Consider the following 20,525-nt stretch of genomic DNA (forward strand, 5'->3'; position numbering starts at 1 on the left):
TGCCACCTTGGGGCAGGTGAAGACAGGTCTAGGGACCTTCTTCTGCGCTTTGGCAACCATGGAGGTGGAGAAATCCTCTACCTGGGGCTCGTAGGTGGGAGGAAGATCTATAGCGAGAGTCTTCCTGGCCATTCGGAACAGGTGAGGCATCTCATCCAGTGGGTAGACTCTAGGGGCCGGCTCCTCTGGTGGTGCCCCGCTGGCATCCTCCAAAACGGAGGACATGGTCTCATCGTCATCCTTGGGGAAGACGTTGAGACCCATCTCCGTCTCATAAAAACAGCGGTCATGGTCGTGGGTCGGGGCCGGCGCGGAAGGACTTAGTGAACCGCAACCGGAGGGCTGTGATAAGTCGCAGGCTGAGTGGAAAAAGAGGCTGAGCAGCGGAAGACGAGGATACACACTAGGTGGTGCCTTCCTGGGTGGAGAGCCAATCAATCGAAGTCTCAGTGCCTCAATGTGGATTAACCATTAGGGAAGGCCGTTGGAGGGCGAAGCACGTGTGATGTGCTGTTTCGTTCGCAAAAGTTGTCCATGACTGTAGAATCACGATAATCACTATAGAATAAGTCGCTGTGTTTAAGCACCCTGATGAATACCGTATGTGGCTAAGCTACATAGACTCTCCATGTGAGTTCTACCTGAATGGAAATAAAACGCTGATCAACCACTCTGGGTCCATGGCGCTTGTCCTCCCACAACAGACTGATTGTATATAGAGATGTATTCACAAAATCCAGTGATCGCAATATAAAAATTATCTCGAGGTACAAATTATCTGGGGATAAAAAAAATTGAGTCATACATGTCACATCCAAAAAATAAGCGCATGCATGTCACTTCCAGGGCTCAGTACAAATGATCCATAACCAAATTAAAATGTTCTGAATCAAGATTGTTTTCATTTCTCGTGCTAAAGCTATATGACTTGTGCTTGATCTTTTTTTTTTTACGTTTTGGACGTAATCCATCTTCTTTTAATTTGGTTTTTAAAGCCATTTACATTTGAGGACAGCATTCTCACAACAGTATACCTAATTTGTGTGGACATTTCATGTTGAATGGTATCCCCAAGTATTGCCTGAACGTCTTCATTGTACTCGCGCGCATTTAATGTTTAATAATGTGTACGATTCCCACTCTCGGGTCAGTAGTTTGGGGGTCTGAAAGAGTCCCATCCGATCTGGCATTTTGCTCTGTAGCTCCACCCACTTATGGTTTTGTTGGTGTGGGTCTGAAACGGTTGGCGCTTCAGCTGGATGCTTCTGGTTTCATGGCGGAGCAGCAGATGGGGACGGACAAATTCCCTCTGTTTTACGTTGCTACCATTGCAAACGGCAGATGATCCTTTGGGATGTTATTGGAGCTCCTTCGGGCGGCGGGTAAGTGACCTAACGGATTTGAGAGCGCCCGTCCGTGAGCGCAATAGGGGGATCAGTCTGCTTTCCTCTTTCCAAACATGGTGCTTTCTCGGTCCCGCCCGTTTAGCGGTAGAAATTACACTAAAATCAACATGTTCTTGTCTTGTCCTCGGCATAGAGACACAAACGAGAGGGTTCAGAAGAGTGACCCGCACACCCGAATTGACCTTGGTTCATTTCTCACAGATGCCAATTGCAAGGCCTCTGTTAGCATTAGCTATAGCCCGAATCGCTACTACCACCATTTGAGTTGGCGAGCTAGAAATAGCCTTCACGCCAGCCCCAAGTCCTTTCAGTTCTAATCGAATGCCCAGTGACAGTAGTTCGGGTCATCATATTAGAGGAGCGCTAAATGTTCAAATAGCCCTTCGCAAGTATGATAGTATATTTTTAAGTAAATGTATCCGTCAATTCAACTCGTCTAATCTAAACAATTCCAGCAATGCTGAAAATAACAAACGCTTCTCTAACTTCACACGATTCTCTTCCTCAACAACACCGTAAGTGGGACAATAGACTCGCAACAAAATCAATGTGTTATAAAGTGCTTGTTATAAAGAAACGGGTGCTGAAGTGACATATGCCGTAACACGAAATTGTGTAAAAAAAACAAACAAACTCTGCAGTTGTTTCTTGCCTCCTTTATAAGACGCGAATTAAACTTAAGCGAGGTGTCACAACACCTCGCCTGTTTGTTTACATTCATCTCCCGTTAAACAGTGGAATTCCATGAACATGGAGTTACCAAATGTTATATCAGGTCACCTGCTTAATATGGTGGCTGGCAGATGGAAAAGAAATAAACCAATTTGCCATACAATACAATCAATAAAGTAATTAAGAAATAAACATTTGTTGAACCATGTTTTTTCAAATTCACAATTGCTGAAACTATTTAACCAATTCATTAAACAGTTCACAAAACAAAACCAGGGTTTCCCCTACATGTAAAATAAATAATCAAAACAAGTGGAAAACCCGTAATGCATTACGGATATGGACATGATTATGGTGGTTTTCGGGGTCTTTTTAATGGAAAAATACTGAAAGAAACATCAAGGTTGTGCAGTATGTGTCGCCATGATGATGGTAAGTTAGCAACCGCTCTAGCATAACTTTCAACTTCACTGGTGCATTCATATTATGGATTTTTTCCCTTGTCTCACATTCCCAACATGTATATAAGTGTAGTGGTGTGCAATATGACAGTGGTAGATCATGAGCGATTTGAACATTTTGACGATGTGGATATGGCATATATGGCCTCTGCCAGATTCCATATATTATAGGTCTATGCTGACACGTCACCATTGACTCTCAAGCACAGGTCATCCTGCCAGACTCCCTCACCTTTTGTGTGAATAAGCCAGTCAAAAACAGGACTTTGACTTTTTTTTTGTGTGTAACCCTAACCCTAACTTGATCACACACTTTCACAGCAGATTAGTTTTCTTGTCTATCCGGCAACAGTAAGGTTTGTCTCGTTGTTTGGTAGTTGGCTCAAACTCAATGCATGTACCCCAAAATAAAAAACAAAATAGTTTTTACTGTTGTGAAGCAATCTGAGCAAATGAATGTTCAAGTTTTATCTGTAAACTTTCCAAAACTACCATAACAGCCGGTGTTTCAACTTGTCCCAAGCATCCCTGAAGGCTTCATCATCATTTTGACCAAATCTATGGTTAAATCAATTTTCCTTATACTTCATCAATCCAGCTCCAGCTCTTCTTAGCTTCCGCAGAGTACAGACGCTGGTGAGCTTTTTTGACCCCTGATGAGGTGTTGATGTTCCAGGACGGGTCTTCAGAGATGTGCACGCCCAGTAATTTGGTCCTCCTCACTGTAGCACTTGGAGTACTCTTGCCACGTCCACGTTTTATCCACATTTAGGTGGATATTGTTGTCCTTACACCACAAAGCCAGTCTGTTCATCTCGCTCCCGTATAGTACTCGTCACCATTGTTGATGAGACCAACCACAGGTGTGTCATCCGGAAACTTTCAAAAGAGAAAACGGGGACAGAACACATCCTTTGGGGGCCCCACTGTTCGTTGTGATGGTGCTGGAGGTGTTGCTGCCAACCCAAACTGCCTGTTTTTGTTCCAAATCTATTAAATCTTTGTTTTCCTGCAGGTGTGGACTCCTAAGGAAACCATGCATTTTCCCTGATTGATGCAGAATTTATTTGTACTTTAATAACAGGTGAGTTTTTATCCTACTGTTTCAACAGCCTTGCAACCTTAATAATACTGCCAATTTAACAATATTATCTGTTTTTGTGGCAGAGTAACGTACTCTGTGGTTAACCGATGATCAACTGAGAATAAAGCGGCTGTGTTATCCCATTTACTAGGTTGTCAGTCCCTGAGACGGGGAGAACTTCATGATGACCAGCTTGTTCAGACGCAGCAATAGCAGTGGGGGCTCCAGAGGCAATGGAAGTGGTGGGGGCAGCAACGGACAGGGCCAGCTCAATAACAGCAGACCCAACAGGCAGGTGCGGCGCCTAGAGTTCAACCAGGCTATGGAGGACTTCAAGACCATGTTCCCCACTATGGACTATGAAGTCATTGAGTGTGTGCTTCGCTCCAACAATGGTGCTGTAGACGCCACTATTGACCAGTTGCTTCAGATGAGCATCGATGGGCAAGTTTCGGATGATAGCTCCGACTCTGATGACAGCATCCCAGCAGAGGTCAGTAGAGATGTTACCGACATGTGCTGGCCAGTGTATTCTTGACACACCTGCCAAAACAAGCCTTGTACTGACATATGTGTTGTGCTCTTGTACAAGTTTTGTACCACTAGGAAAAATACTTCTGAAGTATCTATCTTCTTGTTTGAACTACTTTAATCAGAAGTAGTTTTAAAAACAAAGGCAACATGAATGTTTTGGCTACTTAATTATATTTAGTTTTGAGGTGAGTTTGAAAGTGTTTTAAGTCTATGGGTAATTTTATACACAGGCTTGCTGTAAATTCGGACAAGGCAGATTGAAATGACATAAAATACAGAAATATGAGCTAAAAAGTCCTTATTGTAAGAAGAACAACAATAATCTAATATATTTTTTTCAATGTTTGACAGATTCTTGAGCGGACACTTGAACCGGACAGCTCAGATGAAGAGCCACCTCCTGTCTACTCTCCACCAACCTATGACATGCATGTATATGACAGAAAATGCCCTCAGGCCCCGCCAACACCACCACTAGGGTGAGAACCTGACTCTTTCCGGCATTCTTTTTAAGTGTTCTGTGGAGGAATGCACCAATCGCGATCCAGCTTCTTAAAATGGGATCAGGCATATGTGAAAAATTGCAGATCCTGGTAAATAAACTTTGATGCTTCACTCAGTGACCGTCATAATGATAATATGGCAGCACCTAACAGCAACTAACACCAGGTACAGCGTTGCTGCAGTATTTTTCAATATTCACCTGAAGCTGAGCGGAGCGGCAGTTCTCCACTCAGTCAAGCGAGGATGGCTGGATTGCGAGATATATAATGCGTTTAGCGTTTAGAGACCAGTAATTGTGGATGAAATTGCTTAGTAGGTCAGAGATCAGTTACTCCACACGATTGTATGGTGAGCCCAGTATTTGGGCTCGTGGACTATTTATTGCAGACTTGAATGAATGAGTTAATGTGTTGACAAGTACTTCATTGAGCGATTGAAATTATATAAAATACACAACACAAGTTTATTAAACAATATAATCACTCAACTAGCAAGTATGGTCACATGTCACTGCACTATCCAGATTTGCTGATCATAAAATAAAAGCTTCTCTGAGTGTCCGTACTTATGGCTGTCATTGTTAAACTTTTTCTTGAGTTAAACGTCCATAAAACTATGATCATAAACTTAAAATCCTCCTGAATCTTTCTATGCTTCTTCGTCTGGGTCTGTGTTTCTCCATCAGCAGAGTTTATTGTGTCAAAAGTACAATTAAAACTACAATCATGAACTACAGTCATCCACAATGGAATGGACAGCTGCCATCTGCCAAGTTTGTAATTCCATCTGAAGTCATTTTATAAAAATTTTTATCCTCAAAGCATTACCAGTGGAGAGAAGGTTAATACTCACTCTTATCCTATCGGTATCAGTCTATACCCAAAGCCCAGGTATCGATATTGGGACCATATAAGTCAGACCGGTGTATCCCTTGTTCTGTGTATTGAGTGGAGTATATTGTGGAATATATGAATCAAAATCAGAATCAGCTTTATTACCAAGGTCAATGAGGATCCCACTAACTAGAAAAGTGCTTTGGAATAACGTACAATAATGAACAAAAACATAAAAAATAAAATAAAAATGAATACAAATAAACAATAATAATAGAAGTAACAAAAAGATAAATAACTCACAAACTACAAGTCTATTTATGAATTCGTCAGTCTGACGGCAGTGGGGAAAAAGCTGTTCCTGTGGCGGGAGGTTCATGTCTGGATTGACCGTGACTTCCTGACAGAGGGAAGAGGGACAAACAGTCCATGACCAGGGTGAGAAGCGTCAGCTCTGATCCAACCTGCATGTCTCTGGGTCCTGGAGACATACAGGTCATGAAGAGGTGGCTCAGCCATCATTTGGGGGGATGGATGAAGTGTGATTCCCCTGAAATCCATGATGATTTCCACTGTCTTCAGGGCGTTCAGCTCCAGGTTGTTGTGGCTACACCACGACACCAACCTGTCCACCTCCCTCCAGTAAATTGACTCATCTTCATGGGAGATGTTATTGTCATGTGCAAAGGCAACCTTTAAGTACCATAAATGTGGACCAGTTATTTATTTACTTATTTTTTATTAATATTATTATTTTTTAGAGGAAGACGTGATGAAATGAAACCGAGGGTTCTCAATAAATAAAGCATTTAGATAGTGTTGATTATTGCCTTGTAGTCCTATTGCTTATTTTAAATCTCCTTACAGATTTGAAACACAGGCACTGGCCGGGCGCCAGCAAGGGGCCAAATTCACAAGCTGGAACCCCCCGCTTCTTGGCAATCTCCCAGAAGATTTCCTGCGAATCCTGCCTCAGCAGTTGGATGGTATCAAGGTAGATGGCCATCTAAATATACTTTCTGTAACAGCACAGTGGAGTTTTGTATACCAAACATTTTGTCTTAATTTATGTTGCAAAGACAATGCTTATATTATTCTCTGTAATGGCTTCGGTTCTCCAAGTCAAGGTAAACACCTTTACCAATTGTGGTACCGTTTTACTTTCAAGTTGGTGACCAAAAGTGCAGCAGATACAGTATATTGAGTAAATTGAGTATGAGTTCTGACATTTGAGTACATGCGGATACCGACTACTGATACAAGTTATTAATAATAGCGTAAAACCCCTTTAAAACCCATAAAACATTTTTTTTCTCAGCACGTTCCCTTAGCAAACATGACACCACTGCCACAGATTTCACTTTAAACATTTCAAGTTTAGGTTAATATCTGCATATGCTGATAGATAATATCTGAGGTCCTGGTTCGCCATTTTGAAGCCAAAATAGGTGCCTGACATGAAGTCGTGTAGATTTGATGAGAAACATTTTGGGGGGGGTTTAAAGAGTGCGTAGAAGTTACCCAGGAGCTCTGTTGACATGACATTCGTAAACGTTGATTTGAGCCATTGAATGAGAACAGCAAGAGTGCACAAAGTTAGCCAACACTACTTGCTAGATCAGGGATGGCCAACCAGTACAAGGCTAAGAGCCACATTTTTTACTGTGCTGCTGCAAAGCACCCTACAAATATGTCACGTGACTTTGCGGCAGTAAAGCAGTTTAATGCGGTTAATGTTGAAAATAATTGGTGGCCTACCATCTCCCTCACATGTCTACACTGCTCTCATCACAACCGGAAGTCTTCAGGACACTTTTTTTTTTTCCCCAATATCTAGTCCAAATGACTTCCCTCCTAGTTGACAATGCCTCGGAGCCGTGTCCAGAAACTGGCTACTGGGGATGGGTGGTATGGACAAAAAATATATATTGTGACAAATGTTGTCATTTCTGCAATAACGATAATTATCACGATAAATACATTTTTATTCTATTGTCCACATGTTGGACACTACAATCTCTCTTGGAACTGTTTTATAATGAAACTTATTAGTTAACTAAGTGTAGCGTTTCACATATCTCATATAACCCAGTCATGTCTGACAGACTGCTGTGCCAGTTTTATTTAGGGGTGAAATTGGGCCGTCTGTCATCTGATCTGGACACATTTCCTCAATGCTGTTGAAGAAATATTAGAAATCTTGTGAATGAATGATCATTTAGTCATATTCTATTCTCGAAATCATTATACAAAACTGTCAGTCCTTTGTCTAGTGTGATGAAAGACATTTTCAGAATTCTCTCTCCTAAAGTGTTTTTCACTTCATTGGCATTTGTAGATTTCATTCACACTTACCGAATCAGACTTTGTTCATAGTCACTAACTGATGCAATTTACACTGACTGTGTGTCCGTGATGAGCGAACCCTAATCTGGACACAGAAGGAGACCACACTACCAATGCCGCAGTGGATGTCTGTCGAATATCCAAGTATTTTCGGCACTGAGTTTTGTCGAGGCGCCAGTGCAGCGCCTGCAAGTATTGATATGAATCGCCAGGAAAACCTATTAGGACCACTTGATCTAATAAAACAAAATACTCCAAAATATTCTTAATAAAAGCCTCATGTACATCTATTCTATTCAACAGAGTTCAAAGACCACTCTACCCCAGCCTTTATCGGTGTCTTCTTTACTACCATCTATGGGAAACCAATGCAGATCAATGCCAGATTCACGGTCTGCAGCTGCGGGGAAGAACGCAGGCCCAAGTCTCGCACCAGCACCTACAGAACGAGATCACAAACTCAAACAGTATCTAGAAGATGAGCGCATTGCCTTGTTCCTTCAGAATGAGGAGTTTATGCAAGAATTGCAGCGTAATCGTGAGTTCCTCATTGCCCTGGAGAGAGGTAAGAGTGCATCCTACAATAGATTCTGCAATCATTTTTATCACAACAAATAAATGGTAGGGTCTCCCATGACAAAGTCTCAGGTGAGAGCACTGAAACAAATGGTCGAGGAGGACAGAAGAAAGGTGAAGGAAGATGTTTAATGCGACAGAGGGAGAAAAGGAAGAGCAGAATAATTGATGTGAACTGTTGAATTTGGGGGCAGGGAGTTGACCAATATAATGTTCATAAAACGGTAGGCATGCTATGGCCATATAGAATGCTGTTAGGTGTTCAGGGAGAAGTTCATGCAGGCTCTGGATGGTCAGTGAGTTCTACCAGAGGGGTGGGGAAGTACGAAGGAGGTGTGAGGTATATCATCAGCAAAGAGAATGGTGGACAAGGAGAGGTGGTACAGTGGTGAAGTCCTGTAATTGATCAGGAAAAAAGAAACTGTGGAACAAGCGGAGAAGTGAAGAGAGCAGACAGGAGTAGTTCCTCAGGGAAGAACTGACGAGAATGAGGGGGTTTCTATACCTGCGACTCTGTCTCGGGACAAAGTCTGTTGGGCTCCAAAGAGATGTGAACACACACAACCCTGATATTAGCCTCAGACTTGATCCCACCTGGAGAGCTGCACCTAGTCCCATGAAGCTCTCCAATGTGGGGTTGAGATTCTTGGCTCTGAGTGCTAGAAGACACTGATCCATTGTTTGCGCTAAGGATGTTGGCAGAGAAGTAGAGAGAAGGTCAGAAGGAGTTGCACTGTGTCTTTGTGGATCCGGAGAAATGATCTGGAGGTATGACATGAGTTCCTGGAGAGGAAGTGTGGCACTGTATGGGGAAATCAGTGATATTGAATGTGAGCTTTGTGCAGGACATGTTTCCATGTATTTTTTCCACTAGAAAAAACGTTTTTTAATGTAATTTCGATGCCAAGTTGCACAAAGTGCAATGACCCAGCCAAGTTTTCATATAACTTGGCAGCTCCATATTAATTACTGCAGACACTATGGCATGTGCCATCGTGCTTGACAAGGTGTTCACATTTACACTTATACTGTGGTTAGAGCAGAGGTGCCTAGTGCTGTGGGACACGGGCACCATTCTGACTGGTACAGACAGAAGCAGATCATGATGAGTGGTCGATCATCAACATGCTTAAAGAATGTGCCACGTCTTATTTCGCCCTTTATGTTGTTTTCATGCCATTTGAATGACCCTTGCTCCACTGATAGTGCTGGTCATTCGGGCCTGCCACGGTGTCCTCACATTGCCGTGTCATGACAAAAGTATATTTATAATTCTGCAGTTTGGAAATAACAGGCAGAGTTAGCGCTGTTGTGTGATGAAGTCAACAGTCTGGTAAAAACTGGCATGTTCACGCACCAGTCTTTTGGTGTGGTTTGATGGCGACTCACTTGACTGCAGAAATTTACTGAGAGTCTCACGCTGGTTTGTCTTTTGCCTTTTTTCGCAGCAAAATCTAATTTGTTAGTATTGCTGTCAGATGCCAACATGCTAGTGTTGTTTAGTTTTCTCTCTGTGGGTTCTCTGGCAAGAGGGTTGAGGGAACAAGTACAGCAGCACGCGAGAGACTGTAAATACCATAGTAAGTGGAAAAATCAATTTCATGCTTTTCCACATTGGCCAAAACAAAAATCCAGGTATATATATATATATATATATATATATATATAAATAATAATAATAATATATATATAAATAGCCCAGCCTTGGCTGAGAGTAAGATGAGGAAGCAAGTCTTGGCTCATTCTTCAGTCCTCCGAAGTCATCATCGGAGTGTAAAGCATTGCTGCTGACTTGTCCTTGTTAATCTGGTGTACAGATAGTACAGACAGTCGATGAGTGGATCAGGTAAAACACTGTGCAGACTTGGAACTGACTGCCTCTGATGCATCATCATGACTGCAGAGCCCGTGACACCAAGATGACCTCACTTGAAGCTTGAATCCTCAGACAACGAAGAAAATTGGAACAGGAGCTCCTGGAGTAAGCTCTTCGGCCCTGGAATTGACATATACATCCGATCACGTCCCTGTTTCAACAGACTGTTCCTGTTCATTTGAATAGCAGACCGTAGTCCAGAGATGGGGAGATGGTGGCACACCACACTAGTGCTGTGGAGGAGTGTCATAACTTCAGTCGTGCTCAGAGCTAGCTTACAGTCCCCTTTGTTACATATGCTCAAGGTGCACCAAGTGTTGTGCAATGTTGCAATCACCATGTGATCTGAAGTTGTCGTGGCGCTTTGGTGTTTCCGCTTTTGGTCGAAGTAAGAGTAAGAGGTTACTTCCCACCTCTTAGTGTGTATGTGTGTTGTTGAAATATGATGTACTCCGTGATGTTAAGGCTTACTTTTTCATGAGGCTATTCCCATTAATTACCACGCACTATTGATCGTAAGGTCTGCTTTGTCATTTTAGATCGCTTGAAGTACGAGTCAAAGAAATTGAAGTCCAATCAGTCGTCTGTCATGGGGACTTTCACAGGTGCTTTCACTCGTCCAACATCCTTTACCGTATACATTTGTTTTCACACCATTGCTGCATTGGTGTGCCTGGTTTCTTTCCGTACAGGTGATGAGTGCTGTGGAGCTTCCCTGGACGCTGTCTCAGACGAGGCACTCTTCAGGGACAAACTCAAACATATGGGCAAATGTTAGTCTCTAGCTTTATATTTAGCTGGTATTCTCTTGCAATTCCATTAATAGCTCTAAATGTTCACTACCTTAGCAACCAGGACAAAATTGTTTGAACTGGCCAAAACTTTCTCTGAAAAGACTAAGAGAAGAAAGTCAAAGAGCCGGACACTCCTGAAGCACCACTCGTATCCTTTATCATCTTCTCTTGTTTCACTTGACGTGGCATCTATCCTAATGAATTGTTAGTGCACCGCTGGGTCATGAAGTTTCTTTGATAAAGCTGTTTGACAAAAAGATTGGGCACAGCCAATTCCACCGCCAACCTCCTTGACGACGTGGAAGGAAACCTCTGTGGTAAGCATATTCTTCATTTCAATTAATCCACATTTTTGTTATTATGTGTGTGTTTTGCCATTCTTGAATGAATATTTTGGCCTGTCCACCAGAGTCCTGGTTAAGATTAATCATGTGTTTTGGATGGTTCAGTTAAGGGTGAGTGGCGGAGTGGTGGAGAAAGCATTATGTCAATGAGAGATCCTCACAAAAGTAGCCAAACAAACGTCCGTGTGTGTTTACTGTATCCATGCATGTATAAAAATGTGTGTAAAAGTAAGATTATCGGCCAAGACTCAGGAAAAAGACCGTTTAGTGGTGTACTCACTCATTCACTTGCCGAGGAACAGAAAATGGACACGAATCCCCTAATTTGAAATATATTCTCCATATCCATAATTCAGAAAAAAGAAGAGGTCTCACGTTAGGGCTGAACAATATGGACAAAATTTCATATCTCAGTAGTGCATGCCAGATTTCTCAGCAGAACCAGGTGCAACTCATATTCATCAAATTTAAACTCTGTACAAGATAGATAATGTAATGTAAAGTATCACAATTAAAAAAAAGTAATTTTAAAACTGCTTCAACAGATGCTTTCAGGATCTGATGTTTTTACTGCGGCGCCATCACTTTCTTCATCATATTTTTCTTCGCAAGAACGTCTCCATTGTTGTTAACTATCACTGATTTGCAGCTGTCAAGTCAATTTAGTGACACACTACTGCCACCATACGTGGCTAATATATTAGAACCGAGCTTCTCGCGGGCCAAACACGGGTCCTGGCCCTATGGTTAAGAATCACTGATCCAGGCCTGCCAGTATTGACATGTCATGATGTAGACGTTTTAAGTTTAGAACTGCCGCTGCACCGTCTTGTCTGCCTTTCAGTCCTTGACCCACCAGCAGTTGCAGTAAGGTGTTTCATGTCTGCTCCAGAGGATCTAACCTGCCACGAAGGAGCCGGCATACAAGCAACCCTCATTAATGTTCGTGTTTAAAGACAAAGACAAAGGCATGCTTCAGTGATTTTGGAAGGCACCAGCAGACTGTAATAGTTTGTTTGCGCATGTGTCAGCTCTCCATTGCTCTGTTGTGGGTGTCCTCCCACACACACTGTCGTAGTGGTCACCAACTGATAATGTAGAAAACAGCAGAGAATTGTACAGAGACAGTTACCTGAATGCTCGAAACCATGAGAAACTGCGTATCTGATGTGCACAAGTGACACGATAATGTGCATTAGTAATTTTGAGAACTTCAATTCTGATCTGAGAAATGGATGTAATTTTTCATGAGAACATTAGTGTACTTCAGGCTTCAACAGTGTATTTACTAAATTAAGATGTTTCAAGTCTATTTATTTCTGTTAAATGACATTGTTTTTACATACAAAGAAACCCTCCTGAATTGCATAAAAGCTCATAATTATCATGTAGTGTTCAGTGAAAGCCATTGCTATGTGTTTTTTTTTAATCGTCAGTTGAGTGAAAGTTGCAATTTATCTTATTACCACTTGGGTGAGCTGTTTAATTACTGTTGTGGGGTGATACATCCTCATACAAGAAGAACATGGAAACGTTCAACTGTGTCTGAAGCAGCTGGCTGGTCTCGCAAGCTCTCGCTGATCGGTGCTGCGCCCGCCTGTCTGTGCCCATGCAAGACCCAATGTCTGTCTCACTCGCTGCGCTCCTTTCCATTGATTGTATTTGGCTGACGTCAGCTGTCAATGGCAAATTTGAAAAGAGGTTTACACATTCAAAGGTGGGCGTAGCAGCGATGTTCGCAGATGCCCAGGCTTTACATTGCAGGACGACCCGGGAAAGATTTGATATCGTTGTTTTTGTGATCTTAATATTGTTACTTTTTTATTTTTTATTTTAATATTGCGATGTAGATGCTATAACAATTCAGCCCTACCTCACGTCATTTTCACCCAAAACTTAGTCTCAAAGGGAAAGCAAACTGTATAAGAATGAGATGAGAAATCAGAGCACATAGTTTAAGACTAGGCTTGAAAGGTGCATTTTATTTTTACACACGGCTTTGAAATGTTAATTTCAATATCCCTTTAAAGTATTCTTTCTGTAAGAATGAACTTGGAAAAGTTTGTCTGCGTAAATCGTGTCTGTGGATAATACGATTCAAAACTCTTGTTTAGGAGCAGGTGAGAGACATGCTCAATTTATTATATACTCATATTGTGGTTGGACTTTTTCCCCCAGTTCAGTGCCTAAAGAACACAGAACACCAAAACAAATTATCGTGGAGAGAACATGACCATGATTTTAAACGGATTTACAATGCACACAAATCTCAATAACAGGTATCACCTGATTGGCTAGTCTGTACTGATGTAAACTAGATTAATAGCTGTGAAGTGTTCAACCTCCCATAGAGAGGAGACCACAATCCTGCTCCATCCTCTCTCATTATTATACATTATTATTACATTATGCATTATTATTTTACATTACTTGTGTGTCTCAGCAATACTGCTGACCTTACTGATCACTTGCTTTTCCTCATCAAAAATCAACATCTGCACAATACTTCACTCTGCCAGAAATGAAGGGACCCAGTGCAGATGTGGTGTGGTTCCAAAATGGCAAGGTTCCTCCATATTTCCAAGAGAAATGAAATCCTCCACATGCTCGAATACGTTGCTGTCTAACTTCTGCCTTCAGATTTCTTTATCACTCTGTGTGTGGTGACATGCAACACAGTGGTGCGGAGATGACTACAGTATTTAACAATTGTCACCTTGTACTTTCTTATTTGGGTTTTTCTACTTGTTCTTGAATGAAGAAAAATCCTTTGAATTGGAATCGAACGGAATCCAATCGCAGCCTTAAGACTTGGAAATCGAATCGTGAGGTTCTTGCCAATACCCAGCCCTATTGTTGTCTCACTTGTGAATATTTGGCAAGGCAGTCTGGCTGGCGCTGACAGGCTGCTGTAGCTTTTTTTTTATAGTTTAAAAAGCTGATACGATCTAATGTCATACCTTGTCCGTGGATCTAGCATGGTTATCAATACTACAGATACTGTGACTTTTCAGCTCGAAAACGACTTCCTCCCAGGACGTAGTTGTTTGGGACACGGAGCATGTCAGAAATTGTCTAAGGTTTAATCAATTATACATCTAATAATAAACTTAATCTACACTTGTCGAGCTGCCAGCAATCCCCCTGATAACTGAATTACACAGTCATTTAATTTTTTCCTCTATTTCTCATATTTTGGTCATTTTTATCTATTTGCCAATTTATTTGTCTGAGATCCACTTGAGAATCAGTCTAATTCATTCCATTTCTCACTGTTCCAGTTATCCGGTTGAGAGTTGTTGTTAGTTTGTGTTAATTTAATATCGCAATATAAAATAAATCTTAATGTCAATTCTGTGGAAAAGACGACATACCTCACATAAGAATGTGGCAATGAGCGCTTATGATCACTAAACCTGTTGTTGTTCAACCTCCACCATCCTCTATGAACGTCAGGAAATGCTGCCCTAGGGGAAACATTTGACTCAATTGACAGCCTCACAATTACATCACAATTAGATGAAAAAGTCCAATTGACAACCATCAATATGTGACACCTTAGGAGTGGGGAAAGCCACTTCTCTGCCACAGCATCCATGTTATGCAGCAGCATCAAACACCACCAAACAATGCCTAATGACACTTTCCATAGCCCTTGCCTTTTGTGACCGTGGATGAGATAATAATATGCAATGTTAAACCCAATGTGATCTTCCTAATGTTTCTGTCTCTTGGTCCAGTAGACGATCGTCATCAGAAGCAAGAAGTCTCCAAGGATGAGAAAGAGTATCAAAACAAGCCAGAATCTTGGTAAATTTAAGGCATTTGTTTCTGTTCTGTCTTTGGATTGATATCGTTGTTTTTCCAAACAACAGATTAACACTCCAGTGGCATCAGGAACTGACTATCATCAAGTCGACTTTTGTGTCCCATGTTGAGGTAGAAGTCAGGCTTCTGTGTTGGATACGCTGTTGGGAGGGGAAACCTGCTGAAATTGAACAAAACACATTGTGGATAGCTGACTCTCACCCTGGGACGAAGTCCACTTGACAGTAGTTGATATTTGACACCTCAGAATGTGTTGTACAAAACATGGTGCTTTCTATCAAATAATAGATTTAATAGCGAAAATATTTGTAGTCACTGCTGTATTTTCCTATTTAAAAAAAAACCTTACTGCCTGACAAATATTTCTTTTGTGCAGATCCTCTATGCTGCACTCCGAGGGTTTCCATGGCATGATGGCATCCTGTCCAAGGGCTGGTGGCCTTGCAGTTCTGTCGGTGCCACATGCTTAATATGATATTACACTGCCTGTTACAAATGTTGTCTTCCTCCACAGGCAGGGAATTGGGACTCCTCTTTGTTTGGGTTTTAATATTTGTCTGTAGTCTATATTATTGTTAAAATATCATTTATGACACCATGATGTGCTTTTCGTAGCAGTATTCTTTTTTCTCTCCTAATGGGTGCCAGACAATAGTTGATAATATTTCCCCAAGTTCCCCTTTTCTTTTTCATCACACTACCGGGCTTTCTGTGAATAGACCATTGGTGCACAATGAATAGCCATCTACCTGTAGCTCACCAAGGTACCTCAGGTACACTGCATGACACAAACATACACAAGCTCATATAAGATTTTCTAGTATTTTCTCTCTTACAACCTTGACATTTGCTACCTGGTATGGTGACTTCTGGCAGTAATCCGCCTCAAGTTTGTGTCAACATAAGAATGGAGTCTTGTGACTTTATTTTAAATCTAAAAGTCAGGTAGAACACTGCAGCATGGTCATTTTAAACAGGAGCTAATCATGTGTCCTTTTTTATCACGTGACCTTTTTTAATATCCAATCATGCTGGTTTTTCTACAATGTTTTTGTTGCTGTATCATTTTTGCTGTCTCGTGTCAGGGTTCCCGTAATTGTAATTTATGTCGTTTAAGTTGTAGCATCCTGGTCACTATTCAATAAAGTGTTGAATTCAAACTTGTTTTATGCCATTAATAACTTTTCATTAGTTATGATGCCTGTGTGGACGCTTTTGTGAATAATGAGAGGAGAAAACGTTCACCCCAGTATTCCCATTAAGAATGAAAGAGTTAGACAAGTGTCGCTTTCTGATAGAGATACTCTGCCCACTTTAAAAAAAAGTATTTTTTGTTCAATCAGATTTCACCTCTACGGATATATAGCGACCTGCTAAGATGTACGTTAAGTTCATAAAGGGCCAGGTCCCTAATGCACTGCCTGTCAGTGCCACTGTGCAATGCTGTCAATCCTTGAAGGAGAAACGGCCTTATCTTTGTAGATTATGCTGTTGACAGTGGTTTGACCAATGCATGCTTGCGCATGTTGACAAATTTGTTGGTACCCCTCTGTGTTGATGTTCCTGTGGGTATAGTGCAGATGCATGAGACTGTACCAAACCTGCCTGGACTGGGCGAAAGAAGGAAAATCGAGGACAAATGAACCAACGCGGACTTTATGAGATGACCAAATAGAACACGACTGTTAAAAACAAATCTTATAAAACTTAAAATGGAATTTGCCAAACTGCTGTCATGTCTCAATTCTTGGTCTCAGTTACCACTCATGGGTCTTACAACAGGATAATGATCCAAAAGACACTGCTAAACACACCGAAGAGCAAAACATTGGACTGAAATGGCCTCCTGTGAGCCCAATTTAAACCTAATCGAACATCTGCGGAAGGAACTGAAGCATGCCGTCTAGAGAAGGCACTCCTTAAATGTGAAATAACTGTTGCTCATGAGGAGTGGCCCAAAAATGAGAGGTGGAGAAGTGTCCAAAAGTTATACAAATTTAATGATTGCAGAGATTGCCTCAAAAGGTTGTTTAACAAACTATTAAGTTAAGTGTACCATCATTTTTATTCAGGCCTGGGTTGGTTTCTGAAAATAAATCTGTTGAACCATTCAAGAACAGTGTCTGATTTACATTGGTTCATTTTCAGTGAATATTATGTATTTGTTTTGTCAGATTTAAGTTGCTTCTGTGACCATTGTGGGGTTTTCTTTTATTACAATTTTGCCTGTTTTTGTAGAAGGAAGGTTTTTTTTTTTTTGTTTCTTTTATGCCTGTTGCTTTTACTTTCCAAATATACCGTGTACGTGCTGGAGCTATCACAACATTATTAGTGAAATAACTGACTGAATCTTAGGCTATCCTTTCACATCTTCACATCTCAGGGAATCCCACTTATATCCTCCTAATATGATCCTTTTTAAATGATTATTTCTATTAAAATCACTTACATTGATTTACGCTCTATAATTGTAGACTAAAATTAGGTTTAGGGGAACTCTTAAAGCACTTGTAGAAGTATCTCTAGTTTAATTGCATTATGCACTTACAAGGAGCTCTTTAGTCTTGTTTTGGAAGTACAATTGGCGTTGTGTAGCAGGTGCCATCAATATTTTCATTGAAAGTGTATCTCAATGGTCACAGATCTTTCTTAGATGTTTTCAAGATTGTCTGTGTTCCCCGATAGGCCCCAAAGAATTCCAGAATGTGTTTGCCTTGCTGTCACCCACCTGACTACTATAAATTACTGGTCTGTACATGGTACATTTCTAAATACCACTCTACTCATTTCTACACTGCGTGAACAAACACTCGGAGTATGTTTTTAAAAAAGTCTGTAACAATGTAATGTAACATTTCTGACATCATGTCAGAAATGTACTCTGTACAGTTAAAAGGAAAAAAGTGCTCATTTGTTTCTTTCAGCCTTGCAATTGCTAAATAATAATAAACAACTCAATGTATTACCAGAGAATGGTTCACATAGCATAGCGTTTGCTTTTTTTAAATGATCCTTGTGTACATAGATAAATTGGTAGTTCAATCATTCTGAAGTACAATAAGTTGCTCACATATACTGTATATACAATTCATTACATTACTTGTGTAAAGTGCAAACAGTAACAAAATAGCTAAACACCAGGTGGAAATGTGAACATTGAACAGGAAATGCTTGGCTAATGAAAACTATTATGGAATTTGGAAATTCTTCATCCCGCATCTTGATATGGTAAATGGGTAAAAACACTGGGCAATGTTTTGTGTAGCTCTGATGAATGTATCTCCAAGAAATCAAGCAGTTTTTGTGTCATGCCAACATCACCATTCTGGATATGTGGCACTCCATCTTGCTTTGATGGCGATGGTACTTTCAGTTCCCTAACAAATGACATTTCAAATCACCTTGGTTTGATGAACTTTTTCCATCATTTTTATTTCATGTTAGAAAGATATTCACTTAACTGTTCATGGATTGTGATTGTTTGTTGTTGTGATTGCTTTTGTCGACTTGTTGCTTCCACAATTTCTCTCTGTGTTCAGTCAATTCTGTGTGTGTGTTAAAATGTTTCTAGAATGCTGATGCTTTTTATTCTTGTTTCAGCTTTCTCCCTGACACTTCACAATAGTAGGGAGCTTAAGAGATGGGCTCTTTCAGAAACAGCTGTTAATCTTTTGGAAAATATTAAAACAAAGTCTTCTGCTATGCTTTCATTGTAACAAACAGTAAATTACCTATCATTGCAGACCTAAATGTGAGAGCGCACGCAAACACCACAAGTTTAATATTTCCAGAAAATGTATTTTGTCAAACCACAATAAAAGATGAATTGGAATCTGTGATTCATGTGGATTACGACCTTGCGGTCGCCAGAAATAGCTTACATTATTACAATGGCACATTTTGGACAACAGCAAAAGAAAAAGATTGGATGGGGAAAAATGTCACTGTGTGTGTACTGTACGTAGCCTCATTGGCAGGAGAGACCCATAAAACATGAATCAAAGTCCTTGTTAGGGGGTAGGGGTGGGTGATATGGACAAAAAAAATTATCGCGATAAATGTTGTAATTTCAGCGATAACGATAATTATCACGATAAATCCATTTTCATTCTGTTCCATGTATTGGACACTACAGTCTCTCTTGAAACTGTTTAATGGTGAAACTTATTAGTGGAGTTTGTCTCCAACATCATTATCAGTTTATGTTTAAATATAATAGTTAACTAGGCGCTGAGATGAGAAATTCAATGTTTCACTGTCTCTGGTAGAACCTGCTCGTGTCTGACAGACTGCTCTGCCAGCTTTATTTAGGGGTTAAATTGAGCTGTCTGTCTTCTGTATCTCATGTCTCTTAACAGTTGAATTTAACTATGGACCAGTCTGGACAATTTATCGTGAGATGCAGAATTGTCATCATGGAGAGTGTGTTTGGCGGTATATCGTGTACGATAAGTTAGTGCCCATCCCTATTAGAGGGCATACCTTAAACATTTAACATCCATGCTTCAGTTGAAAATTCCAGCCTCAAAACAATTTCTCTGATCATCACATGTAGTAGATTCTCCCCAAGAACAGTTTAAAGATTTATATCAGGTATCTGTCCTATAGGGAGTGTGAGTACTTGTACTTGTTCTCATGGAATGACCGCAGCTAAATAACTGTGTATGTGGGGAAAAAAACTCAAAGTAACTTTATGTGTAATGCCGTAAGTATTCGGTATCAGTGAGTACTCAAGTGAGTACTGGAGTTGTATGTTTAAATACCCAAAAATGTCAAATGAAGTTGTGATTACATTTAATTGAAATACAATCAGTGCTAGACTATCAAGCTGACGATGGTGTGCGTCTCCTCATGATAAATGAGTAAATACAATATTTACATAAACGTTTGAAGAATGAGCACTGGTCTGTACTCTGTACGCCTTTACAGAGGGTTTTCACCGACGTCACAATTTGGTTTGTAACCTGGATGTGAGGCAAATTGCAGGCATTCAGAGGGAAACACAGGGTTGAATAAATGTAAACCTTTTGGTGTAGAAATGCTCCTCAAAACTAGTCTAAGATGTGAAGGCATGGAGGGAATGACCCAAGAAATATGCTTAGATGCAGTCTACCTGGTTCTGAACACAAAAGCTATTATTATAATGTAATATATTATATATCAAGTTAAAGAACATGCAAACATTATCCCTGTTAAACTTGCACCACCTCAACTGAGCTTGAACATTGCTATCACGCCTCTTTTTTGGCTAGAGATTACGCTCCTTT

At 40.6% G+C, this 20,525-nt stretch overlaps 1 protein-coding gene across 4 annotated transcripts; it reads left to right on the forward strand.

Annotated features, from left to right (window-relative positions):
* The first annotated feature begins 1,174 nt into the window (after positions 1–1,174).
* Positions 1,175–15,934, forward strand: cuedc1b (CUE domain containing 1b). Of its 4 annotated transcripts, none has more exons than XR_008415674.1 (12): positions 1,175–1,382; positions 3,555–3,623; positions 3,775–4,116; positions 4,509–4,636; positions 6,362–6,488; positions 8,144–8,405; positions 10,832–10,897; positions 10,985–11,065; positions 11,141–11,234; positions 11,345–11,403; positions 15,171–15,369; positions 15,635–15,934. XR_008415674.1 is itself a non-coding variant. In XM_053872900.1 (12 exons), coding segments are annotated over exons 3-12 (1,200 nt in total). In that variant the 5' UTR covers positions 1,179–1,382; positions 3,555–3,623; positions 3,775–3,804; the 3' UTR covers positions 15,636–15,934. The 4 variants fall into 4 exon arrangements, 2 of the variants coding, with proteins under 2 accessions (XP_053728875.1, XP_053728876.1); XR_008415675.1 differs by having other exon boundaries at positions 1,176–1,382; positions 15,174–15,369; XM_053872900.1 differs by having other exon boundaries at positions 1,179–1,382; positions 15,171–15,240.
* The last annotated feature ends 4,591 nt before the right edge of the window (positions 15,935–20,525 follow it).

Source organism: Synchiropus splendidus, chromosome 8, assembly GCF_027744825.2.
Source record: "Synchiropus splendidus isolate RoL2022-P1 chromosome 8, RoL_Sspl_1.0, whole genome shotgun sequence".
Classification (NCBI taxonomy): domain Eukaryota; kingdom Metazoa; phylum Chordata; class Actinopteri; order Syngnathiformes; family Callionymidae; genus Synchiropus; species Synchiropus splendidus.